This window comes from Pseudorasbora parva, chromosome 2, assembly GCF_024679245.1.
Source record: "Pseudorasbora parva isolate DD20220531a chromosome 2, ASM2467924v1, whole genome shotgun sequence".
In the NCBI taxonomy this organism is placed as follows: domain Eukaryota; kingdom Metazoa; phylum Chordata; class Actinopteri; order Cypriniformes; family Gobionidae; genus Pseudorasbora; species Pseudorasbora parva.
This window is the reverse complement of record NC_090173.1, coordinates 8,705,050-8,732,927: the sequence shown is the minus strand read 5'-3', so window position 1 is coordinate 8,732,927 and position 27,878 is coordinate 8,705,050. Positions and strand designations below refer to the sequence as shown.

General features: G+C 39.7%; 1 protein-coding gene across 4 annotated transcripts in view; it reads left to right on the top strand.

The window, feature by feature from the left end:
• The window catches only part of LOC137091422 (myosin-9-like), a 75,832-nt gene that overhangs the window by 30,078 nt on the left and 17,876 nt on the right, over window positions 1–27,878 (top strand). For 2 of the 4 annotated variants that reach the window (XM_067455828.1, XM_067455838.1), the window contains exons 4-26: window positions 4,461–4,488; window positions 4,602–4,695; window positions 5,724–5,744; window positions 8,175–8,267; window positions 8,769–8,832; window positions 10,311–10,409; window positions 10,495–10,638; window positions 11,029–11,124; window positions 12,092–12,363; window positions 12,701–12,874; window positions 16,517–16,690; window positions 16,774–16,888; window positions 19,965–20,152; window positions 20,722–20,843; window positions 21,022–21,091; window positions 22,322–22,482; window positions 22,620–22,728; window positions 22,819–22,950; window positions 24,650–24,856; window positions 24,945–25,082; window positions 25,176–25,299; window positions 25,494–25,665; window positions 25,762–25,974. In XM_067455828.1, coding sequence (XP_067311929.1) covers window positions 4,461–4,488; window positions 4,602–4,695; window positions 5,724–5,744; window positions 8,175–8,267; window positions 8,769–8,832; window positions 10,311–10,409; window positions 10,495–10,638; window positions 11,029–11,124; window positions 12,092–12,363; window positions 12,701–12,874; window positions 16,517–16,690; window positions 16,774–16,888; window positions 19,965–20,152; window positions 20,722–20,843; window positions 21,022–21,091; window positions 22,322–22,482; window positions 22,620–22,728; window positions 22,819–22,950; window positions 24,650–24,856; window positions 24,945–25,082; window positions 25,176–25,299; window positions 25,494–25,665; window positions 25,762–25,974 — 3,010 coding nt within the window. Of the gene's footprint in view, window positions 1–4,460; window positions 4,489–4,601; window positions 4,696–5,723; window positions 5,745–8,174; window positions 8,268–8,768; window positions 8,833–10,310; window positions 10,410–10,494; window positions 10,639–11,028; window positions 11,125–12,091; window positions 12,364–12,700; window positions 12,875–16,516; window positions 16,691–16,773; window positions 16,889–18,766; window positions 18,830–19,664; window positions 19,671–19,964; window positions 20,153–20,721; window positions 20,844–21,021; window positions 21,092–22,321; window positions 22,483–22,619; window positions 22,729–22,818; window positions 22,951–24,649; window positions 24,857–24,944; window positions 25,083–25,175; window positions 25,300–25,493; window positions 25,666–25,761; window positions 25,975–27,878 lie in introns of all 4 variants that reach the window. The other 2 variants (XM_067455856.1, XM_067455847.1) reach the window with 2 other exon arrangements.

Below are 27,878 nucleotides of genomic sequence, written 5' to 3'. Positions count from 1 at the left end.
TATATCAATAATATAATTTTATTACAAACATTATTTTACTGCTTAAAATATATCCTGTTTTTCAAATAATATTCTTTGAAATGAATATATAATTATAAATATATTATGTATTAAAGGTATTATTTCCTGCCATTTAAAATACATCCCGTTTCTCAAACCATGATATAATGTATTTCTCAGGATAATTTAGTGAATATAAAGTTCAAAAGAGCAGCTTTTATTCGAAATCGACACGTTTAGTAACATTTTAAACGTCTTTACTGTCACTTTTAAACAATTTAATGCGTCCTTGCTGAATAAAACTATAAATTTCTGTAAACAATAGAGAAAAAAACGCACCGACCCCAAACCTCTGAACGCTTGTCCATCAGTAATTTACACAAATTATGCATATTTATTCCTGAAATATGAAAATAGTAACATAACATTTAAACGCATTTAGTGTTCACATTATGCAAATACATATACAGCTCTGGAAAAAATATAAAAACTACTTAACATTGAAAAATCAATGCAAAACTTACATGAAAAATCAATTCTAAGTGCCTCTTCATTTTCTCCAGAGCTGTATCAATAAATGCGCAAGGAAAAAGTTGTGCTAAATTCTAAATATAGTATTATTATTATTATTGTTGTTATTATTAGTTGGTGATTCAAAAGTAAGTATATTACAATAAATCAATATATCAAACTGAATCTCTAAACAGGGACTTTATCAGGAGTCTCGGCGGTCATTCATCCTCAGAAAGATATAATTAATCGTTGTGTGTGATTTTTTAAGTGTGTGTGTGTGTGTGGTTCTCTTGCTCGGGGTCGCTCGGGCCTTTTGTGGAAAGGCGTCTCCTTCTCCAGTCACAGGATGCCAGATAGCGACTTCCTGTTTGTGGTCTGAGCACTTCCTGCTGCAGAAGCTCAGTTCACACACACACACACACACACACACACACACGTGTCATTGTTCAGAGCATTACAGCCACAGATATACGGCAGAAAGTTACACACATTTCTGATTATATCTATGATTACAGCCACACTCCAGCGCTCATGATGCTCGTCACTGCGCTCAGAGTCAGACACGACTCTGGTCTTATTACGGCGATAGCAGAGGTGTGGACTCGAGTCATGTGACTTGGACTCGAGTCAGACTCGAGTCATGAATTTGATGACTTTGGACTCGACTCGACAAAATGTACAAAGACTTGCAACTCGACTTGGACTTTAACATCAATGACTCGTGACTTCACTTGGACTTGAGCCTTATGACTCGAGAAGACTTGCTACTTTTTGGCCATTTTTCTTTCACACGGCCGCGCTGCTCTCAGAGAAAAAAAGCTGCACCTGTATGCATGCAGAGAGCACGCGCGCTGCCAGCACGAGTCACGACATCCAATCACCGTAGTCCCAAGTTGGTTTGATTCGACAGTATCCATAGCTACCAAGTCCGCGTATAACACGTGACTTTGGGCTTCTCTTTTTGGCAAGTCGCGGTAAAAAATCTCGAATTGCGGGTCGCGGTTTTTTGGGCTTATTTAAAAAAATGTGGTTGCTTGTTAGGAAAATATGACAAGCAACTTCGTTTCTTTACATTTATGGTCGCTGTTTTGTCCAAATACATTGCCTGACACTGTCTTCTCACAGCTAATAGCCATAGTGCAACGATACAAGTGCTGTAGTCATTCGTCCTCATACATCTCGCCTCCTTCCCTTCATTAAAGAAAAAACGCGTTCAACGTGCAGCCATGTGATGTGATGTTATAAATGTAAAGATAGTTCGTAGACGTAAATAGACGAATACATTTTTTTTTTTTTTTTTTTTTTTTTTTTTTACAAACAATGCAACCAGCAGAGATGTACAGAGATGGAGAGGAAACAGGGAGGTGAGCCACCTAATTTAATCTTAAAAATATTTTTTTATAATGTAGGCTATTTATTATGACTATTATTATTTGGCTATTATAAAAATAAAAATAAATAATAAAAAATGTATAGGCTACTAATAATAACAGTAGGTATGGTTCGAATGTATATTATTATAAACATGTCTCTATTGTAGCGCTCTCAGTGTTTTCCTGGGCACTAACTCCCAATCATAGACTGTAAAAAAGTGCATAATAATCCTAAATAGGAGCTATGTGACATTAGTAATTTTCAATACTATTTGAGCAGATTGCACATTGAGATGCAGGGCTTATCCTTTTTATGGTCTATAGTGTGCATGTTCACCACTGCTCCTAATATGTGTGCAATAACTCCGACTGGAGTTACCATATTCCCTCACGTCCCTTTTTCTCTTTTTCAATCTCCAAACCTCTTCTGTTTACAGCCTTTATTGCAACTTGAAGAATTTTGTAAAATCCCATCTCTATTTGCATTTTAAACTCCACGAGATTTCAGTTTAATATGTTGCAGGCTCATTTATTGATAAATTATTGATCATAAATTATACTGATGATAATAAATAATATATAATAATATTGGGCTTGTTTTGGGCCCCCCACCCCTCTGTATTCTTCATACCTGAGAAGAAAATGAAACAGATGTCAGAAAATCCCTTATAGCCTCACGCTGTATTTGAAACTACTCTTTACTCATATCAGTGTTGTTGTGTCAATATTCATTGTCTATTATACACTACGGTATACGATAATATTTCAGTTTCAGTGTATGCAATATTAAGAATATTTTCACTGCTTCAAAAGTCATAAGAAAGCCCTTTCCCTCCAGAAACTGAAGTCATATGCTTTATAGCAGTGGTTTTCAAAGTGGGGACGGGGACCCCTGGGTGCCGCGAGGGGATGCTAGGGGGGCCATGGCAAGCTGGCATAAAAAGTATAGCAAAACAAAATAATTTAATAAATTAAATTATTAAAGTAAACCAAATTAAACCAAAAATAAGCTAAACAATATTCCCATAATGGCCCTAAGTTTAGGCTAAAAGGACCCATATCTATTTGAAAGTTGAACTGTTTTGCAATATGAGGTCAACACAATACAGGACTGAAGCTGCTGTGCATTGTTCTAGTGCAATATGCTGTTGAAATACAAGCATTTTCTGTGAAAATTTACATTTTCTATTTTTTTACTGTTTTTGCTTAATGTCATTGTATAAAAAGAGGTTTAAGTAAATACAAATCTTACAGACATACATGATTTGTATAATTTTATTTCTGTGGTAAGATGACTTGAAGTGACTCGAAACTAAAATGGTAGGACTTGGACTCGACTTGAGACTTGTTGGCTTTGACTTCTGACTCGACTTGAGACTTGACTCATCTTTGACTCGACTTGACTCGGGACTCGAGGGCAAAGACTTGAGACTTACTTGTGACTTGCATAACAATGACTTTGTCCCACCTCTGGGCGATAGTGACCAATCGCTTCACAGCATCATCGGCGAATAAGAAAAAAATCAAGAATGGAGAATAAATTTTTTTTAAAAAATTAAATATATATATATATATATATATATATATATATATATATATATATATATATATATATATATAATATAAATAATATAATATAATATAATATAAATTTAAAATTAATTCATTTTAAATGACTCTTTCCTGTCAAATAATCTCTCAAAATATACAAAATACGTCCTGTTTTTCAAACAAACAAACAAACAAACAAGAATAAAATAAAATAATTGTATATGATTTATAAAATATATATTTCTTGCCAAATGATCCAAATACTTAATTATTACCCTGCTTTAAAAAATATTAAAATGAATTAATTTTAAATGTATATATATTTCTTCTCCATTCCTGATATTTTATTCGCCGGTGATGCTGTGAAGCGATTGGTCACTATCGCCGTAATAAGACCAGAGTCGTGTCTGACTCTGAGCGCAGTGACGAGCATCATGAGCGCTGGAGTGTGGCTGTAATCATAGATATAATCAGAAATGTGTGTAACTTTCTGCCGTATATCTGTGGCTGTAATGCTCTGAACAATGATACGTGTGTGTGTGTGTGTGTGTGTGTGTGTGTGTGTGAACTGAGCTTCTGCAGCAGGAAGTGCTCAGACCACAAACAGGAAGTCGCTATCTATTATCTATTAATTAAATTTGAATTAAATTCATTTTAAATGACTCTTTTCTGTCAAATAATCTCTCTCTATATATATTATGCATCCTGTTTAATGTCCAATATCACTGAAATTACTGGGATTTTACACATGAAACAAAAACTAGTACATTACAAAACTAATAGATCTGTTTATTTTGGATTTTGAGATTTCCATCTAAAACGTAACGTGAATATCAATGAGACGGGTGGTGCTGCTTTATAAGAGTGGGCTTTATAAACACTAGGTCATCTTTTCACGGACCACTAGTGGTTGATTTAAGAATTACTGGTCTAATGTGATCTCTCTCTCTCTCTCTCTCTCTCTCTCTCTCTCTCTCTCTCTCTCTCTCTCTCTCTCTCTCTCTCTCTCTCTCTCTCCATCAGACCGTGAGGACCAATCGATTCTCTGCACGTGAGTCACATGATCTTGCATGAGTTTTATGATTAGGATTTGTCCATGAACGCTTGATTTCTCACTCGTGTGTGTGTGTGTGTGTGTGTGTGTGTGTGTGTGTGTCTGTGTAGGGGCGAATCAGGAGCCGGAAAGACAGAAAACACCAAGAAGGTCATTCAGTATCTGGCTCACGTGGCCTCGTCTCACAAGACCAAGAAAGACCAGGTTAGTTCTGGAGTGTGTGTGTGTGTGTTCTCCACCCTGCTCTTTCATCTGCTATCTCGGATCAGATCAGAAACGGCCCAGTCCAGGGCATTATCAGTGCTGATGTCACTTCCTCCTCCTCCTCATGATGATGTCAGAGAGCTTACAAAAAATTATTATTTTTTTTTCAACAAATTGTGAGTGAAAGGAGGCGCGTAACCCTCAGGAAATTACACTATTACAATAATACTAAATAAAATTAACTAAATATTCATGTTTTATATATACTTTTATTTTGGGCCATATTTCGAGTCCGATGTACAACTTTAACAAAATTTATATTTATTTATTTGTAGCTCAACGCATTTTAACATTGTAGTTGTTTTTACGATTTGTAATATATAATGTAAAAAACGAATACATTTAATTATACAATAAATACATAAATATAATCTAAAAAATATTATATATATATATACATATATTAAATATGTTTTTAGATTGTATTTATCTTATAATTAAATGTATTCATTTTTTAAATTGCATTTAATTATTTTTGCATTTATATTTATTTATTCTTAGCATATTGTGATTGACATTAAATATATATCAAATTAAGTGATGATTCATTCATCACCCGAGACAAACATATGCAAATATAATGTCATTTATTGGATGTTTTTTTTTTTATTATATTAATAAATATTATTTGAATATTGCCATGTATTTAATATAAAAATAAACGAAAAGATATATAAATGATGTATTTACTTACAGCAGTTATTTTAGCCTATTGTAATATACATTACTCTTTCGATTGTGTAGCGGTTGCAGATCTTAGTTTTTGATAGGTTTAGTTCTCGACTAGCGCAGGTTTGCTAACACGCTCGATTGAAAGGAATGAGTGTTTTTGGAAACAACATGAGTGTATTTTTCCGAGGATCCTGATGTTTTTTTTGTGTCAGTCCTCCTCATGATGGTGTGGATCTGGATAGTGTGTGTGTGTGTGTAAGTTGATGGTTTGAGTGTTTTTCTCTTTGTACCAACAGAGCAGCTCCATCCTGTCACATGTGAGTCTCATCATCTCTCCATCTGTCTCCCTCCGTCTCAAATCTGTCATTTATTTTATTATTTTACCCATCCTTCATCCCTCATTCGCTGCTGGGTGAACAAATGCAGCCCGACACACAGCCGTTCAGACGCACGACCCTGAGAACCAGCCGATCACACAGAAAAGCAGATCATTTGGAGAACTAATGATTGGCTGTGTGTGTGTGTGTGTGTGTGTGTGTGTGTGTGTGTGTGTGTGTGTGTGTGTGTGTGTGTGTGTGTGTGTGTGTGTGTGTGTGTGTGTGTGTGTGTGTGTGTGTGTGTGTGTGTGTGTGTGTGTGTGTGTGTGTGTGTGTGTGTGTGGATCATAAGAGTGTGTTCAGTGTGGAGGTGTCTCTGCTGTGTGATCTGATTGGGCTCTCAGTGTCATCCGTCTGAACCCCACGCTGCATCCGTCTGTCTGTGCGCTCATGGGATCTGGGTTTGAAACTGCTGTGTGTGTGTGTGTGTGGGCATGTTTTTGTGACATATCAGGACACAAATGTGTATAATGCCATGGGTCTGACACAGGTATTACAGGAGAGGGTGAAATATGAGGACATTACCCATGTCCCCACTTTACAAAAGGCTTATAAATCACTAGGTTTAGGGGCAGTGTGTGTGTGTGTGTGTGTGTGTGTGTGTGATGGGTAGGTTTAGGGGCAGTGTGTGTGTAAGTGTAAGGGGATAGAAAATACGGTTTGTATAGTATAAAAACCATTACGCCTATGGAATGTTTTTGTGAAATAAAAGGACAAACGTGTGTGTGTGTGTGTGCGCTTGTGAGAGAAACGCAAACCTCACGCTGCTGGAATGTCCTGGTGTGTTTTAACGAGACTCGCTTTACGAGGGCATGAGAAGCGCTTTACACAGAGATCTCACTCATGCTTACATGATCAGAACAGCGCTGCTTCATGGAAACATCTGAAACATCTGTGAACATTCGACAGATATCGCATCTGATCCACTTCATCTGTGGTAAACACTGCACCAGCGTCACTACAGGAAACCCAAAGTGTTTTTAAATCCCGCCCCGACTGCAAGCGGCAACTCTCGCCGATCGGCTACATCAGAGCGAATGGATTAGGCCCCGCCCCCTTCGAGGAGGGTCTTCTGATGTGGGTGGAGTTTAGTCCATGTAAATGAGGTGGTTACAGAGTAAATTGATTAGGCCCCGCCCCCTTAGAGGAGGGTCTTCTGATGTGGGTGGAGTTTATTCTATGTAAATAAGATGGTTACAGAGCAAATTGATTAGGCCCCGCCCCCTAGGAGGAGGATTTTGTCTGATGTGGGTGGAGTTTAGTCCATGTAAATGAGGTGGTTACAGAGCGAATGAATTTGGCTCCGCCCACTGGATGTTCATCCACCCATAAGTAGCTCAAATGGACAGTTTACATGCGTATAATTAACGTAAGGTTATTTAGATGTTTTTAATTGACGACTCTAAGAACTTCACATTCCTTTGCCAGAACGTGAATACATTTCAATCCTCATTTCAGTTGAAGTTTTGAGTTTTATTGTGTTGTTGCCACCAAATGTGCTGCGATTATTGTTAATATTCTGAATTTGTTTTTATTTAATTAAATTTTTTCAGGTTTCTGTTTCATTCTGGTTGAAGTTTTAGTAATTTTGTTGTGTTTTGTCAAAGCAACAAAAAACATTTTTATGGTTTTTTTAAATTCATATTTTGAATTGGTTAGTTTTGATTTTTCAGTTTTTATTTGAGTTAGTTTTAGTCCAACTTGTTAGTTTTGTTGTGTTTTTGTTACAGAAAAATATACTATTATAGTTTTTTGTAATATTTTTGAAAAAGTTAATTTTTTATAATTCAGTTTTTATTTTAATTTAAGTTTGTCATTTTTTTCTCCACACCATTGTAGTGTTTATTAGTTTTCGTTTTTAAATTCATTATTATTTGAAATGGTTTTCCGTTTATTTTTCAGTTGTATTTTGTCATTTATTTTTTAATCAAAATGTATATTTAGTTTTTATTTAGATATCAGTTTTAGTTTTGGCCATTCCACAACAAACTGAATGTTTTATATTTTTTTATTTCATTATTTATTTCAATATTTTGTGTTATGGTTTTAGTAATTCGATAGTAATCCAGGTAAGAGTTTAAAGTGTGTGTGTGTGTATGGCGAGTGCTTTGTGTTCAGAGGTGACGGGCCGCTCACTTTGCTGGTGTTTGGGTTTGGGGATCACGCTTCACCTCGTCTCTGTGTGTGTGTGTGTGTGTGTGTGTGTGTGTGTGTGTGTGTGTGTGTGTGTGTGTGTCAGCTTAGCTTGTGATGTTTGTTTGGTTGGGCAGCTTTGCTTCGCCAGCTGTTCCTCACAGTGATTGGTTGGTTTGAAGTGACCCGAGCTCAGATCAGATGTGTGATGGTGTGTGTGTGTGTGTTTGAGCGCAGGGCGAGCTGGAGAAGCAGCTGCTGCAGGCCAATCCCATCCTCGAAGCCTTCGGCAACGCCAAGACCGTCAAGAACGACAACTCCTCTCGCTTCGTAAGATCTCACGCTCACACACACAACGGCTGTTGGTTCAACAATTCAGACACAAGTTTACATGGATGCATTAATACACTCATTCATAAAAATGCTAACATTGTGCTAAATCATGTTATAACATTTTTAAATCATACTAGAAACATGTTAACAACGTGCATTAAAATGCTAGCAACATGTTAAATTATGCTACAACATGTTAGCAACTTTATTAAAACATGTAAGCAGTGTGTTAGATGTTAATAACTTTTTTTTTTTTCACTAAAATCTTAGTTTCAAGCTTTTCAAAATAATTTTTCAGCCAATAATCAAACTTAACTCGTTTAGTTCCTGTTTTAAAACGGGAACTAAACGAATGCATTTTCAAACCATGTGCCTATTAAATGCGCTAGTTTGAGCATTTAAACGCATTTCTTTATTGACACGTTTATGGTTGATTTATTAACTCCACACAGTTCGACTCTAAGTGTGTGTGTTCATCTTCTGTCTTTTCTGTTTCAGGGAAAATTCATCAGAATCAACTTTGACGTTAACGGCTACATCGTCGGAGCCAATATTGAAACCTGTATCTTTATGAGCTCGTTAGCTCGTGATGATTTAAAAAGGGCTAACTCATTGTGAAAGTATATTTAGGAGGTTTATAACATTAGCATGACTTGTTTTTAAAGGTGTCATGAACTGGCTTTTTAATTTTTTTAGACTGTTTGAGGTCAACTAATGACGTTCGCATGGTTTTTACATTCAGAAACATAACTAATCAGTAATAGGTTATTTTCTACACTGGTTTTGAGGCTCTCTCCTGAACGCTGGGTTTTGATGGTCGTGTCACTGGAGACTTGGAAGTAAACGCCCACGGCTAGGATTGGATAAGATTTGCATATTTAATGAGCTTCAGCTCCGCTGTCAGTTCAGGGAGGCATAGTTTTGAAAGCGGCGCCGGAATGATTCTCTCACAGGGCTCGCAAGCGTCCTTATCAAACAAACACAATGATTTCTCATCCACCCGTTTTTGATTTATTTGTTTATTACTTGGCCCGCCCGATCGGAGGATATAAGCGCGAACCGCACACACACTCATGCGCGGGAGTGCTCTTCAGATATCAAGTCAAGAGAGTGAATATTAACAGCGCAGATCAATAAGGAATATTATTTCACTATTTGAGATTCACCGGCCTGCCGAGAGGCTTACATTTTGGTAGCCCGTCTGGAAAACACACAGCCCTGAGACGTGCCCCCTGGCCCAGATCATTATTCGTTGGTTTATTGCGATTCGGGATGCGATCGGACATGTAAAGGATTCTCCAGCCTGTGACAGCGTACTAAAGGTATGTTCTGTTAGACACATGTACATAATCAATAAAATCTCTAACATTGCAAAACTATCACATATAAAGACATGTTTTACTCACGTAAGTGTGTTGCACATTCCTGTCGTATCCATTATAGAAGGCACAGTATTGTGTTTTAATCTCAATATGTCTGCAAATCCAGTGTCGACCTGGGTCTTGTCTACAAAAGATTATCTTGCTATCTGCGGCATGTTTTTTGTTCGTTTAGCTGCACGAGTCGAAGGGCGGGGCTACAGAAGCAGGTGGCCGGGGCTACATATGCAGGCGTACACATTTAACTATAGAGTTGGTGGGCGGAGTTACAGAGGCAGGTGGGCGGGGCTACCTACGTAGGCGTACACATTTATCTGTAGAGGCGGCGTTTCGCTCTTCTAATACGTCATTGATTTGAGAGCCTCGTTTTCTGGGCCTGGTGTCTATAAAAGCTTTTCTTTGACCAACAAGGAAGTTTTCAGCTCTGAAACTTACAGGATAATCTTATATTACCATCACCTTTTATATATCAAAGGCTCAAGGGAAAGTTGATTCCTCAATTCATCAGCCCTTTAATGCTAAACACCATCAGGCTAATGAGCGTTTCTGTGACTGTATGTAAAGCATGAGGCGAGAGCTGAGGCTCTTTCTGATTGGCTGTTGGCATTGTAGCCTGGTAAAAGCCTGCATCCGTGTGTCCGTCCTTGACTCCGAGCGTCAGACCTGCTGGAAAAGTCCCGTGCGATCCGTCAGGCCAAAGAGGAGCGAGCCTTCCACATGTTTTACTACATGCTGACCGGCGCGGGGGACAAACTGCGCTGTGAGTGTCTCTCGCTTATGCTTATGAACGACTCTAATCTTGGGCTTTTCCAGTCAAACACTCATTCGGTCTCTTTGCCCATCAGCCGAGCTCTGTCTGGAGGGGTACAACAAGTACCGCTTCCTGTCCAATGGGAACGTGACCATCCCGGGACAGCAGGACCGAGACATGTACCTGGAGACCATGGAGGCCATGCGGATCATGAGCATCGCTGAGGAAGAGCAGATCGGTGAGTGTGTGTGGGTGTGTGTGTAGGGGTTGCACCGACTAATCGACCACTTGACCTTAATGCTGTGTAATGTCATCTTTATTGTGCTACTTTATCTGTATCTTATTCAGAACGAGCAGAAATTTGTGAGAAATATAACGACAGTAAGACAAAATAACTGATACAGAAGCTGTTATGTAGGAGTAATAACCTTATGAGCAGCGCTGTGTCATATAGCTGTAGCTGTGCACAAGAAGACCCGCGTTCGCGTCTCAGCTCAGGCTTATTTGTTCATTAATGACGGCAGCAGCGACTAGTCGACTTTCATCACATAAATGTCGACTTAAGAAATTCAGAAGTCGTTCAACCCCTAGTGTGTGTGTGTAACGGTGTGTGTGCCGCCCCCTGCAGGTCTGCTGAAGGTCATGTCGTCTGTGCTGCAGCTGGGGAACATGTCCTTCAAGAAGGAGCGTCACTCGGACCAGGCCTCCATGCCTGACGACACAGGTGAGCACACCGCGGTTTATCCGCCGCAAAATGGCCGCCAGGGGGTTCATTAGCTGGACCGTCAGCCGATAGCAGGCCACGGTGGATCTAGTAGTGTTAAGGCCTAGAAGTGTTAAGCTATTATAGTAGTTAATACTATTTTGAGTTAGTTTCTATTTTTATAATTTTTAATATTGTCTTTTAGTCTTTAATATTTTATTTTTAGTATTTTTTGTTGTCTTTATTAATAGTTTGAATAAGTTTATTTTTATATTATAGTATTTATTCATATTTTGAATTTGTTTTTATTTTTTTCTTATAGTATTTATTGATATTTTTAATTGTATTTTAGTACTTTTTTGGTCTATTAATATTTTGAGTTAATGGTTATTTTCATATTTTATTATAGCATTTCATATTTTGATTTTGTTTTTATTTTTAGTATTTAATTTTTTAGGTTTATTCATATTTTTAATTTAATGTTTATTTTTTAAGTAATTATATTATTAATTCATATTTTAAACTATTTTTTTTATATATTTTTCTGTATTTTACATTTTATATTCGATTTTAGAACCTTTTTGGTCTATTAATATTTGAGTAAATGGTTATTTTCATATTTTATCATAGCATTTATTCTTCATTTTATCTTTTTTAATTTTAATTTTTACATTTTAATGTTGTACAACAGTATTTATATTTTAAATGTTTTTTTTTAATAATATTTAAACATTTTCATTTTCATTTTATTTTAGTTAGTTTTAGGAATCTTGTGTGTTTTTGTAGTTTTGTTTTCTAAATATTTCTAATGTTTTAAAAAAACTTAACTTGCATTTATTTACAACATTTCTGTTATTTTAAGTATTAAGTTTTGTTTGGTAATTTTAGTGAAGTTAGAGTTTATTTTATTTCACAAAAGGCCAAGCAGGTTAGCACAGGTAAAGCAGTGTAATGCGAGTGTGTCTGTAATCGGCTCTCGCGTCTCCAGCCGCTCAGAAGGTGTGCCATCTGATGGGCATGAACGTGACCGATTTCACGCGGGCCATCCTCTCGCCCCGGATCAAAGTGGGCCGAGACTACGTGCAGAAGGCCCAGACGCAGGAGCAGGCGGAGTTCGCGGTGGAGGCTTTGGCCAAAGCCACGTACGAGAGGATGTTTCGCTGGCTGGTCATGCGCATCAACAAAGCCCTGGACAAGACCAAACGCCAGGGCGCGTCCTTCATCGGCATCCTGGACATCGCCGGCTTCGAGATCTTCGAGGTACGGACAGATAGTTCACCAAAAATGAAGTGTATGTCATTAACTCCTCACCCTAATGTCGTTCCTTACGGGTGAGGAACGACATTAGGCGGGGGAGTTAATGACATTTCATTTTTGGGTGAACTAACCCTTTAATGTTATATTTTATTTTAAAGATGACATCTTACAATCTAAATAATAGTACTCCTTCTCAAAGGTACATGCAATTCATTTAGCAGATGATTTTATCCAAAGCGGCTCACAAATGAGGAATGCAACAGAGCGATTTCTCTTGTCTACAGTGAGATTACCCACAGTTCCTAGCGGTCGTTAACCGTGTCTGTGTTCCCCTCCGCAGCTGAACTCATTCGAGCAGTTGTGCATTAACTACACCAACGAGAAGCTGCAGCAGCTCTTCAACCACACCATGTTCATCCTGGAGCAGGAGGAGTACCAGCGCGAGGGCATCGAGTGGAGCTTCATCGACTTCGGCCTCGACCTGCAGCCCTGCATCGAGCTCATCGAGAAACCCGTGAGTGTCCCTCCGCCAATCACGCGGCTGTTAGAGCCATCACCTGACTTACAATGGAGTCGTTTCCATGTTTAAGATTCGGGATCGAATCCGCCAATCACACGACTGCTAGAGCCATCACCTGACTTACAATGGAGTCGTTTTCAAGTTTAAGATTGGGAATCGAATCCGCCAATCACGCGACTCCTAGAACGATCATGTGACTTACAATGGAGTCATTTTTACGTTTAAGATTGGGAATCGAATCCGCCAATCACGCGACTCCTAGAACGATCATGTGACTTACAATGGAGTCATTTTTACGTTTAAGATTGGGCATCGAATCCGCCAATCACGCGACTCCTAGAACGATCACCTGACTTACAATGGAGTCGTTTTCACGTTTAAGATTGGGAATCGAATCCGCCAATCACGCGACTCCTAGAACGATTATGTGACTTTAAATTGCGTCGTTTTCACGTTTAAGATTGGGAATCGAATCCGCCAATCATGCGACTCCTAGAACGATCATGTGACTTACAATGGAGTCGTTTTCACGTTTAAGATTGGGAATCGAATCCGCCAATCACGCGACTCTTAGAACGATCATGTGACTTACAATGGAGTCGTTTTCACGTTTAAGACTGGGGATTGAATCCGCCAATCACGCGACTCCTAGAACGATCACGTGACTTACAATGGAGTCGTTTTCACGTTTAAGATTGGGGATTGAATCCGCCAATCAAACGGCTGCTAGAACGATCACGTGACTTACAATGGAGTCGTTTTCACGTTTAAGATTGGGGATCGAATCCGCCAATCACGCGACTCCTAGAATGATCATGTGACTTTAAATTGCGTCGTTTTCACGTTTAAGATTGGGAATCGAATCCGCCAATCACGCGACTCCTAGAACGATCATGTGACTTACAATGCAGACGTTTCCATGTTTAAGATTGGGGATCGAATCCGCCAATCACACGACTGCTAGAGCCATCACCTGACTTACAATGGAGTCGTTTTCATGTTTAAGATTGGGCATCGAATCCGCCAATCACGCGACTCCTAGAACGATCATGTGACTTACAATGGAGTCGTTTTCACGTTTAAGATGGGGGATTGAATCCGCCAATCACGCGACTCCAAGAACGATCATGTGACTTACAATGGAGTCGTTTTCATGTTTAAGATTGGGGATTGAATCCGCCAATCACGCGACTCCTAGAACGATCACGTGACTTACAATGGAGTCGTTTTCACGTTTAAGATTGGGGATTGAATCCGCCAATCAAACGGCTGCTAGAACGATCACGTGACTTACAATGGAGTCGTTTTCACGTTTAAGATTGGGGATCGAATCCGCCAATCACGCGACTCCTAGAATGATCATGTGACTTTAAATTGCGTCGTTTTCACGTTTAAGATTGGGAATCGAATCCGCCAATCACGCGACTCCTAGAACGATCATGTGACTTACAATGCAGACGTTTCCATGTTTAAGATTGGGGATCGAATCCGCCAATCACACGACTGCTAGAGCCATCACCTGACTTACAATGGAGTCGTTTTCATGTTTAAGATTGGGCATCGAATCCGCCAATCACGCGACTCCTAGAACGATCATGTGACTTACAATGGAGTCGTTTTCACGTTTAAGATTGGGAATCGAATCCGCCAATCACGCGACTCCTAGAACGATTATGTGACTTACAATGGAGTCGTTTTCACGTTTAAGATTGGGAATCGAATCCGCCAATCACGCGACTCCTAGAACGATTATGTGACTTACAATGGAGTCGTTTTCACGTTTAAGATTGGGAATCGAATCCGCCAATCACGCGACTCCTAGAACGATTATGTGACTTACAATGGAGTCGTTTTCACGTTTAAGATTGGGCATCGAATCCGCCAATCACGCGACTCCTAGAACGATCATGTGACTTACAATGGAGTCGTTTTCACGTTTAAGATTGGGAATCGAATCCGCCAATCACGCGACTCCTAGAACGATTATGTGACTTACAATGGAGTCGTTTTCACGTTTAAGATTGGGGATCGAATCCGCCAATCACGCGACTCCTAGAATGATCATGTGACTTTAAATTGCGTCGTTTTCACGTTTAAGATTGGGAATCGAATCCGCCAATCACGCGACTCCTAGAACGATCATGTGACTTACAATGCAGACGTTTCCATGTTTAAGATTGGGGATCGAATCCGCCAATCACACGACTGCTAGAGCCATCACCTGACTTACAATGGAGTCGTTTTCATGTTTAAGATTGGGCATCGAATCCGCCAATCACGCGACTCCTAGAACGATCATGTGACTTACAATGGAGTCGTTTTCACGTTTAAGATTGGGAATCGAATCCGCCAATCACGCGACTCCTAGAACGATTATGTGACTTACAATGGAGTCGTTTTCACGTTTAAGATTGGGCATCGAATCCGCCAATCACGCGACTCCTAGAACGATCACGTGACTTACAATGGAGTCGTTTTCGAACGATCACGTGACCTTCAGTTGAGCTGTTTCCATGTTTAAGATTTGGAATCGAATCCGCCAATCAAGTGACTCCTAGAACGATCATGTGACTTTCAATGGAGTCGTTTTCACGTTTAAAGGCTAACTTCATGAATATCGAATGTTAAGAGTTTTATCTCTAAAAACAGATCAGCTTATAGCGCCTGTCTATGGGGCACAGAGTAAGTGAAATTAAATCGCTAGTTAATACCACTAACAAGGCTTAAAATAGCCACACACTAACACGGCAGCATAATGAGGGTCCCTACATGCAAACCGAAGCATTGAGAACTTTGTAAGAGTACAAACAGTTTAATAAGAAGATACTTTATAAAGACAGTGCAGTACGCGTTTACAGACGGCAGCCATCTTGGAAAACAGTCTCGACGAGATGCTAAGTGATGAACTGTGACCTGGAGTCTCATATGGGACGCCTTCTTCCCTTGTAGTTAGTCAAACATATATTTTAATAAACGGGTATAATTCATGCATTTCCATGTAATTAGATTTCACAAACTTAATTCCTATCGATCAGCTCACTTAGCACAGCGTTCGTGGCTCGACTCGTCGGTTTCCAAGATGGCGCCTGTCCGTGAACGCGTAATGTACTCCTAAAAGTCAAAGCACAAACCTCATTTAAATCACCAGATCACATTTAGTTTTAGTAGTATGATTGTTCGATGCATTTTAGACTGTTTATTCTTATATGTAAGTGGATTAATCGTAAGAGAGGCGGGACAGATAATGCCTATACTGGAAGCGCGAGTAATGCACGAGGAAAAACGATTACCAAGAGTTTCAGTTGCACGATTACATTAAACGACTATATATAATGTTGAATATAATTTATAATAATGCAATGGGGGATTATTTGTGGGTCCTGATGATGATAATGCACTAATAATAATGATAATATTTAGTAAAATAAATAAAAAATCTTAAAATATCAGGATACATATCGTATTGTGAGTTCAGTATCGCGGTTCATATCGGATCGTGACACGAGTGTATCCTTACACCCCTAGTTTTAACGTGTAGACAGATCGTGATGTTTAGGAATCGAGAACGTGACGGTCCTAAATCCAGTTAGATTTCCACCATGTCCTCTGTTGATCTGTGTGTGTGTGTGTTTCCAGGCGAGTCCACCGGGAATCTTGGCTCTCCTGGACGAGGAGTGCTGGTTCCCCAAAGCCACGGACAAGAGCTTCGTGGAGAAGGTCCTGCAGGAGCAAGGCACGCATCCCAAATTCCACAAACCCAAGAAACTGAAGGACGAGGCCGATTTCTGCATCATCCACTACGCTGGAAAGGTGCTGACGCGCTCCTCTGCTGAGCCCACGGGCGATCTGAAGCATGACTGGGAACATTAACCGTGTGTGATTGTGTTCCTCAGGTGGATTATAAAGCGGACGAGTGGCTGATGAAGAACATGGACCCGCTGAACGATAACGTGGCCACTCTGCTCAATCAGTCCACAGACAAGTTCGTGTCCGAGCTGTGGAAGGACGGTGAGTCGATAGCGGCGGTTAAATGAATATTAAAGGGTTAGATCACCCGAAAATGTAAACTCTGTGATTAACTCCTCCTGTGGTTGGACACCCGTCAGACCTCCGTTCATCTTTACACACAGATGAAGATATTAGTGTTGAAATCCGATGGCTCAGAAAGGCCTTCATTGACACCAATGTCATTTCCTCTCTCAAGACCCATAAAGGCACTAAAGACGTCGATACAAAGCCCATCTCACTACAGCGGCTCTACAATCATTATGTGCAAAAAAACAGCTAAATAACGACTTATATAGTAATGGGCCGATTTTAAAACAAAGATTCAAACCGTAATGAAACAGTGAATCGATTCATGATTCGGATCGCCAAAGTCACATGGGCTGCGTCCGAAACCTGGAAAATGCTGCCTTTGGAGGTCACATTTGAAGGCATCAAGCCACGTCCGAATCTAATGTTAGCTTCACTTCCGGTCTCCTGAGACCTTCATCTGATTGGGTTTTGAAGTTATACATCTGTCCTTCACTGCCTTTGAATGAAAAACACAGGATTGTGGGATATCAGAGACAGTAGAGCTGTGGAATAAGATGGCATCCGAAAGTTGCGTTTGCTGCTCAGTTTGTGTGTAAATGAATGTTTTTTACCAATATTTTACACTTCTCATGTCATTTCTAGCGAGAAATGGCGAATGTAGTGATTCAATATGTGTTTAGTCCTGAGAGACCTTCATCTGATCGGGTTTTGAAGTCATCATACATGTGTCCTTCACTGCCTTTGATATCCCACAATCCTGTGCTTTTCATTCAGTGACCGTAGAGCTGGGGAAATAAGATGGCATCCGAAAGTTGCGTTTGCTGCTCAGTTTGTCTAGCGAGAAATGGCAAATTCTCACCAAAGCTTGCTCTCTTTTGCTGTCGATCATTAACCTGTGGCAGTGGCTCAGTGGTTCATGTAGGTTGTCTACAAACCGGAAGGTTGGTGGTTCAATCCCCGGTTCCACCTGACCAAGTGTCGAAGTGTCCATGAGTAAGACACCGAATTCCAGCTGCTCCCGACGAGCTGGATGGCGCCTTACATCGCCGTCGGTGTGTGAATGGGTGAATGTGAGGCAAGATGTAAAGCGCTTTGGATGGCCATGGGTCTGTTAAAAGCGCTATATAAATGCAGTCCATTTACCATTAAACTGTTACACTGCCTTAGAAGTCTTGTCCGAAATCAGTTTCGTGAGTTGCCTTCATGCATAAAACGCTGCCTTACAGGCCATTGTCTGATAAGGCAACAAGTCAGCAGCCTAGGTTTTCGGACGCATCCGTGATTTTAGCAGTTTGACACCCGATCCGAATCATGAATCGATTCACTGATTCATAACGAATCAGTGATTCATTCGAATCTTTGTTTTGAAATCGGCCCATCACTATACAAGTCATTATTTAGTTTTTTTGCGCACTAAAACTCTTCTGGTGTCTTCATAATGATTGTAGAGCCGCTGTAGTGAGATGGGCTTTGTATCGACGTCTTTAGTGCCTTTATGGGTCTTGAGAGAGGAAATGACATTGGTGTCAATGAAGGCCTTTCTGAGCCATCGGATTTCAACACTAATATCTTCATCTGTGTGTGAAGATGAACGGAGGTCTGACCACAGGAGGAAGATGAATTAATGACAGAGTTTACATTTGTGGGTGAACTAACCCTTTAAAGCAGATGAAGGTGAACCATGACTGATTTATTGACACTCTGCCGGTGGAAACTCACTGGATTTGTTCTCTTCTACTCGTTTCGTCTGGTGTTTGGTCCTCTGTTTCCATCCATCCGTCCGTCCCTTTTTTTCTTGTCCTCCTGGACCTCTGTACACACCGTCTCCCGTCTGTCCGTCTCTCTCAGAGGTCCAGAACTGTCAGAGAGCTTATTTCTATCAGCGTTTTCCATTCCTTCATTTAGAACCAGGTGACGTCTCTGATTTTTCTCCCCCATGACTTTTTTCTTTTCCTCCTCCATCCATCCATCCATCGGCTGTCCTGTGTGACTGTGTTTCTCCGAGGTGTTGATATATATACAGTATATTTCTCTGATATCTCTGCTGTCTCTCCTCTCTGTGTAATAGTGTGCTTTGGCGCCCCCGCTGTTGGTCTGTGGTACTGCAGAAATGGGTATAAACTGCATGGGTTTGGTTCTGTTCTCACTCGTGAAACATGACCACAGTATGCAGTTACACACACACACACACACACACACACACACACACACAAGTTTGTTTTTGTGACATATGGGGACATTCCATAGGCGTAATGTTTTTTATACTGTACAAACCGTATTTCCTATCCCCTTACACTGCCCCAGCCCCTAAACCTGACCATCACACACACACACACACACACACACACACAGCCCCTAAACCTAACCATCACAGGAAACATTCTGCATTTTTACTTTCTCATAAAAACTCCTCCTGTGTGATTTATAAGCCTTTTGTAAAGTGGGGCCATGGGTAATGTCCTCATATTTCACCCTCTCCTGTAATACCTGTGTCAGACCCATGGCATTATACACATTTGTGTCCTGATATGTCACAAAAACAAGCCCACACACACACACACAGGGTCCAAAATCACTTTAGCCAAACCTGACAATGCAAATTTTCCGCTAGTTTTAAAATAAGAAGCAAATCATCACTTTATTTCGTGCTCGTTGAGCCTCATTCATGAAACACAAGGAGAACGAATCGTTCGTAATTGTTCTGAAGTTTGTGTCATTCAGTTCAGCTGGTGTTTTCATGAACGAGGTGAGCGTTCATTTTGGACCCTTGAACACACACACACACACACACACGCACACACACACACGTACGTGCGTGTCACCTGCACTGCATTGAGTTGGATCCATTTTCCCGTGTGTGTTTCCCCTCCACTCTTCACCAGCATCGTGTGTGTCTGTGGTTTTGTCACCAGTGCTGAAGTGTGTGTGACCCCACTGAACCGTGGGAAGTTTTCACATCATCATGACCAGACTGCATGCCGGAGATGAGGCTTTTCTGCAGCGCAGTGACCCTGTCTCTCTGTCTGTGTGTGTGTGTGTGTCTCAGTGGACCGTATCGTGGGTCTGGATAAAGTGGCCGGGATGTCGGAGCTGCCGGGCGCGTTTAAGACCCGTAAGGGAATGTTTCGGACCGTCGGGCAGCTCTATAAGGAGCAGCTGTCCAAACTCATGGCCACGCTCAGAAACACCAACCCCAACTTTGTCCGCTGCATCATTCCCAACCACGAGAAAAAGGTACGAAAAGCACTCAAACGAAAGATGATTATTTACAGGACGATACTTTGTATGATTAGCATAGTCAAGGAATCTCACTTTGGGATTATCGTGGAAACAATGATCTCCATAATGGCGAGCAAACATTTTCAATAAACCATTAACATCTAAACTTCTGTTAATTCTCAATAAGAGCTTCTACAGACAGAAATAAAGTCAGTCTGGTTAGTAATGTGTGAAGCTGGTGATAAGTGTACTGGCATTTTAGTTTTGTTTTTGTGTTTATTCCAACCAAAATTTGACGGGTTTAGGCGTCAACCCGATTTTGAACCAAAACCAACGTCTGATGGACCGTTGGCGTCTACATCCTGTGCCCTGCACATTTCATGTCGTTTGTTTCTTGTTTATCTGTGAATCAATGGCCCAGGCGAACTTATTACTGCACAAAAATGGACAGGCTGGGTTCGCACAGTTCGAAAAATTGGACTGTGTGCACAAATTATGCTTATGAAACCGAAGAATACTTTGGGCTTAATTTGTCCTGAATTGGTCATTCAAGCGTTTGTGTTTTGTGTCCCTGTCCGTCTCAGGCTGGTAAGCTGGACCCTCACCTGGTTCTGGATCAGCTTCGGTGTAATGGTGTGCTGGAGGGCATCCGTATCTGCAGACAGGGGTTCCCCAACCGCATCGTCTTCCAGGAGTTCAGACAGAGGTATCGGACCAAATCTGAGCACCTCAGAGTGAAATACATCCAGGCTGAATTAGTTCATCAAGAATGAACCACTTTAATCATTTCTCAAAGTGAATGAGTCTAGCTGAATTCGTTCTTGCTGATTTAACTCGAGTTTAACAAGACCTGATTGTTAACGGGGGTTTGTGTTTTTGCTCAGGTATGAAATCCTCACGCCCAACGCCATTCCCAAGGGCTTCATGGATGGAAAACAGGCCTGTGTGCTGATGGTGAGGCCAATGTTATTGTTGAAATAAACTGGTTTAAAGGCAACACTAGCACAGGGTTTCTGAGACCGGGGTTTGCAAACCCCTGGTGGTTGATTAGGGAACTGCATGTGCGTTAGTGAAAAGGCAATCAAATCATAAAAATTGAAATGAATGAATAGTTTTTAAATGTTAACCATCAAAATTAATCACTAAAATTATTTATTTTAATATAGGATAATTATAAACATTTTCTAGTGTTTTATTTAAATTTCTTTATATTAAATAATTATTTTAATTTAGAATAGTTATAAATATGTTATATGGGTTTTATATTTATTTGTTTAAATTTGTTTTAATAATTGTACTTCTGAGCATTTATAAATTTTTATTTTATTTTGGAAAAGATTTATAAATATTATATATTAAAAATTATTATAATTATTATTATTTTTTTACTTGATTTGTTTATATTTAAAAAAGTTTCAATTTAGAATATTTATAAATGTTTTTTATGGGTTTTATATTTATTTGTTTACATTTTTAAAATAATTGTACTATAAATATTTTATTTTTTTATATTTTAGATTATTTATTAATCTTTTCTAATGTTTATTTGGATTTGTTTAGAAAAGATTTATAAATATTAAATATAGTAAAACAAATTATTTTAAATGTTTTGATTCGATTTGTTTATATGTAAAATTTTTTTAATTTAGAATATTTATAAATCTTTTCTACAGGTTTTATTTATTTGTTAATTTTCTTAAATAATTTTACTTTTGAATATTTATAAATCTTTTCTGTTTTATTTTGATTTGTTTATATTTAAAAAAAATATATATATATTTTGAATTTAAATTATTAATCTTTTCTAATGTTTTATTTTGCTTTGTTTAGAAAAGATTTATAAATATTATATATAATAAAACTAATTATTTTTAATGTTTTAATGTGATATGTTTATATTTTAAAAAGTTTTAATTTAGAATATTTATAAATGTTTTATATTTATTTGTTTACATTTTTAAAGGATTTTACTTTTGAATATTTATAAATATTGTGTTTTATTTTGGTTTGTTTATACATCTTGAAATCTTTGTGTTCTGTTTTCTTCTAAATTAAAAACAATCAAAATAAAACACTTTTTTTTCCTGCATGTCATTTTGCATCTGCAACTCTCAGGGCGGCTTCAAGTAAATATTTTAGGTCAAAGAAAATGTCTGACTGCCTGTATCATAATCTCTTGGTCAGATCAAAGCGCTGGAGCTGGACCCTAACCTGTTCCGGATCGGCCAGAGTAAGGTGTTCTTCCGGGCTGGAGTCCTGGCTCACCTCGAGGAGGAGCGGGACATGAAGATCACCGACGTCATCATCAACTTCCAGGCCTGGTGCCGCGGATACGTCGCCCGCAAGTGAGCGCCGCGACACCACACACATATAGATCTATATATATAGACCAGAGGATTGGCTGATTAGTGATCGCTCGTCGGAGGCACTTATACTGATTTGTGCGTGTGTGTGTGTGTGTGTGTGTGTGTGTGTGACGCAGGGCGTTCGCTAAGAGGCAGCAGCAGCTGACGGCCATGAGAGTGATCCAGAGGAACTGCGCCGCCTACCTCAAGCTCAGGAACTGGCAGTGGTGGAGACTCTTCACCAAGGTTAATGAACACACACTCACACACACGGATGTTCAGATGTGCCTGATGTGTGTTCTGTACTGATGCCACCTGTGTGTGTGTGTGCTTCAGGTGAAGCCGCTGCTGCAGGTGAGCCGGCAGGAGGAGGAGATGCAGGCCAAAGACGAGGAGCTCCACAAGGTTCGGGAGAAGCAGCAGTTCGCCGAGCAGCAGCTGCAGGAGATGGAGGTCAAGCAGAAGCAGGTGGGGAGCATGCTATTCATATACATCTTTAAAATTAATTATACTACACAAAATAACACGCCATTTACTAGAGGTTCTGACCATTTTAATTGCTGCAGTCTATTTAAAAATGTCTATTGATTCAGAAAAATGTTTTTAATCTCTTTAGTGAATGATTCAATGATTCACTTATAAAGACTTCACTTGTTTCGTTACTGGATGAATCAGTGTTTTTGAACAAATCTCTTGAGTGAATGATTCAATGACTCACTCATAAAGACTTCACTTGTTTCATTACTGGATGAATCAGTGTTTTTGAACAAATCTCTTGAATGAATGATTCAATGACTCACTCATAAAGACTTCACTTGTTTCATTACTGGATGAATCAGTGTTTTTGAACAAATCTCTTGAATGAATGATTCAATGACTCACTCATAAAGACTTCACTTGTTTCGTTACTGAATGAATCAGTGTTTTTGAACAAACCTCTTGAATGAATGATTCAATGACTCACTCATAAAGACTTCACTTGTTTCGTTACTAAATGAATCAGCGTTTTTAAACAAATCTCTTGAATGATTCAATGATTCACTCATAAAGACTTCACTTGTTTCATTACTGAATGAATCAGTGTTTTTGAACAAATCTCTTGAATGAATGATTCAATGACTCGCTCATAAAGACTTCACTTGTTTCATTACTGAATGAATCAGTGTTTTTGAACAAATCTCTTGAATGAATGATTCAATGACTCGCTCATAAAGACTTCACTTGTTTCGTTACTGAATGAATCAGTGTTTTTGAACAAAGCTCTTGAATGAATGATTCAATGACTCACTCATAAAGACTTCACTTGTTTCATTACTGGATGAATCAGCGTTTTTGAACAAATCTCTTGAGTGAATGATTCAATGACTCACTCATAAAGACTTCACTTGTTTCATTACTGGATGAATCAGTGTTTTTGAACAAATCTCTTGAATGAATGATTCAATGACTCACTCATAAAGACTTCACTTGTTTCATTACTGGATGAATCAGTGTTTTTGAACAAATCTCTTGAGTGAATGATTCAATGACTCACTCATAAAGACTTCACTTGTTTCATTACTGGATGAATCAGCGTTTTTGAACAAACCTCTTGAGTGAATGATTCAATGACTCGCTCAAAGACTTCACTTGTTTCATTACTGGATGAATCAGTGTTTTTGAACAAATCTCTTGAGTGAATGATTCAATGACTCACTCATAAAGACTTCACTTGTTTCGTTACTGAATGAATCAGCGTTTTTGAACAAACCTCTTGAGTGAATGATTCAATGACTCACTCATAAAGACTTCACTTGTTTCATTACTGGATGAATCAGTGTTTTTGAACAAATCTCTTGAATGAATGATTCAATGACTCTCTCATAAAGACTTCACTTGTTTCATTACTGGATGAATCAGTGTTTTTGAACAAATCTCTCTTAGTTACTTTCAAAAGGTGATTCCCTCTGATTATGATATGTCTACGCTACTGTAGACATCAGTGTTTATATCCAAACCTTAAACTTTAATCCCAGTACTTCGGTGATAACATGGATATTAGTAAGACAAACACTGATACTTTGTGTTCACGATCCAGCATGATTAATCGTGCAGCTCTAGTTAGTGTGTATGATATAATCATGTGGCGGTTCCAGTGGGAAAGTGAGCGCTGTGGTTGTTTCTCCAGCTGAGTGCGGAGAAGATGGCGCTTCAGGAGCAGCTGCAGGCGGAGATGGATCTGTGCGCCGAGGCCGACGAGATGAGGAACCGCCTGGTGGCCAAAAAACAGGAGCTGGAGGAGATCCTGCACGACCTGGAGGCCCGCGTGGAGGAAGAGGAGGAGCGAGCCAATCATCTGCAGATGGAGAAGAAGAAGATGCAGCAGAACATCGCGGTAAAGAGCGTTGGACTCTCAGGATCGGGCTCAGGTGTGTGTCTCTGCGATTGGTTTAATGAGGAATGTGTGTGTTTCCGTCCTGCAGGATCTGGAGCAGCAGCTGGACGAGGAGGAAGCCGCCCGACAGAAGCTGCAGCTGGAGAAGGTCACGATGGAGGCCAAACTCAAGAAAATCGAGGATGACGTGATGATCCTGGATGACCACAACAACAAGCTGACCAAGGTCCGCCCTCACACACACACACACCGGTCCTGGATGTTGTGTTTAAGCGCTGATGGTTTTCCTCACTGTTGGTGTGTGTTTCTGCTCCCGCAGGAGAAGAAGCTTCTGGAGGAGCGAATCTCAGAGTTCACCACAAACCTGGCCGAGGAGGAGGAGAAGTCCAAGAGCCTGCAGAAGCTGAAGAACAAACACGAGGCCATGATCACAGACCTGGAGGGTGAGTGCAGATCCCGCATTATGTGACGCGTGTATAAATGTAGCATAATGTATAAAGTCCTTAACGTACAAGTCGTGTAAAATAAAGTATAAAGTTAATTTGTCAAAATAGATGGTGTCAAGGATTGACAGGCTTTACTCAGAACTTTTGCTGGTTAAATGAGTCCGCTCTGTGTGTGTGTTTGTGTGTGTCAGACCGTCTGCGGCGTGAGGAGAAGCAGCGCCAGGAGCTGGAGAAGAACCGCAGGAAGCTGGAGGGTGACTCCACGGAGCTGACGGATCAGATCGCAGAGCTGCAGGCTCAGATCGCAGAACTCAGAGCACAGCTCGCCAAGAAGGAGGAGGAGCTGCAGGAGGCGCTGGCCAGGTGTGTGTGTGTGTGTGTGTGGCAGATGACCTACAGGAGACAATCACACTCTGAGTGTAAGGTCAGAGCATGTGGCTGACTGTGGTTTCCCTCCAGGATCGAGGAGGAGGCGGCTCAGAAGAATCTGGCCCAGAAGAAGATCCGCGAGCTGGAGGCTCAGCTGAGTGAGCTGCAGGAGGACCTGGAGCTGGAGCGAGCCGCCCGCGCCAAAGCGGAGAAGCACCGCAGAGACCTGGGGGAGGAGCTGGAGGCCCTGAAGACTGAGCTGGAGGACACACTCGACTCCACGGCCGCGCAGCAGGAGCTCAGGTACACACACACGCATGCATACAAGACTCCATGGCTGTGCAGAAGGAGCTCAGGTACACTGACACACACACACACACACACACACACACACACACACACACACACACACACACGCAGTGAGGAAAATAAGTATTTGAACACTCTGCTATTTTGCAAGTTCTCCCAGTTGGAAATCATGGAGGGGTCTGAAATTGTGGTCGTAGTTGCAAAGACCTGTTAGTCTGCCTTTAAAATGTCCACCTCCACTTCATTTATTATCCTAAATTAGAGGCACCTGTTTGAGGCCGTTAGCTGTAAAAAAGACACCTGTCCACCCCATACAATCAGTAAGAATCCAACTACTAACATGGCCAAGACCAAAGAGCTGTCCAAAGACACTAGAGACAAAATTGTACACCTCCACAAGGCTGGAAAGGGCTACGGGGAAATTGCCAAACAGCTTGGTGAACGGAGCAATCATTAGAAACTGGAAGAAGCTAAACATGACTGTCAATCTCCCTCGGACTGGGGCTCCGTGCAAGATCTCACCTCGTGGGGTCTCAATGATCCTAAGAAAGGTGAGAAATCAGCCCAGAACTACACGGGAGGAGCTGGTCAATGACCTGAAAAAAGCTGGGACCACCAAGGTTTCCAAGGTTCCTGTTGGTAATACACTAAGAGATCATGGTTTGAAATCATGAATGGTACGGAAGGTCCCCCTGCTTAAACCAGCACATGTCCAGGCCCGTCTTAAGTTTGCCAATGACCATTTGGATGATCCAGAGGAGTCATGGGAGAAAGTCATGTGGTCAGATGAGACCAAAATATAACTTTTTCTCATAATTCCACTAAACGTGTTTGGAGGAAGAAGAATGATGAGTACCATCCCAAGAACACCATCCCTACTGTGAAGCATGGGGGTGGCAGCATCATGCTGTGGGGGTGTGGCCTAGCCAGTCTCCAGACCTAAACCCAGTAGAGAATCTTTGGAGGGAGCTCAAACTCCGTATTACTGTACCAATATACACGTGTGATCAGACACAGAGAGAGTCACGCGTGATCAGACACAGAGAGAGTCAAGCGTGATCAGACACAGAGAGAGTCACGAGTGTGATCAGACACAGTCACACTCGCACTCGCACACACACACACACACACACACACACAGGATTCAGCCTCTGTGTAGTCACTCAGACACTTAACGCTCTGCTGTCAAAGTGATAAGCTTGAACGGTTTTACATGTGAAAGTGGAAAAAATACATAAATAAATATTAGTATTTTTACTATTATAGCGTATAATAATTGCAAAATTGTTTTATTAAATTTAAAAAATTTGCTACTGTCCAATTACAAGTCAGTTAATGATATGAAAATAATTTAATTATATTTTATTTTATTAGAAATCAATTATTTAACTGTACAATTGCATTACAATTTTTCATTTTTATAGTTAGTTAAAATAATAATAATATGAACATGTTCATTTTATTTTATAAAAATATTTTAATATTATTATTATTAGAGTATTTCATTTGTATTTTTCATTGCAAGTTAAATAATATGAAAATAATAATTGTATTTTTAAATTAAATATTTAAATTTTTTTAATTAGATATTCACTTTTAACAGAACAATTTCATTGCAATTAATTTTATTTTTTATATTAATTATATTACTATTAAACATTACTATTTATCGATTTTACTAGATATTAAGTAATTGTAGCTTAACAGTCCAATTGCATGAAGTTCTCCATTTTTAAAATTAAAGTAATTTGAAAAATTATAACTTCAATTTATTATTATTATTATTATTATTATTATTATTATTATTATTTATTCTATAATTATATATTTGTTTCATTAGATATTAATTTATTTAACAGTACAATTTTCCATCTTTATTATTACACTTAAAATATCAT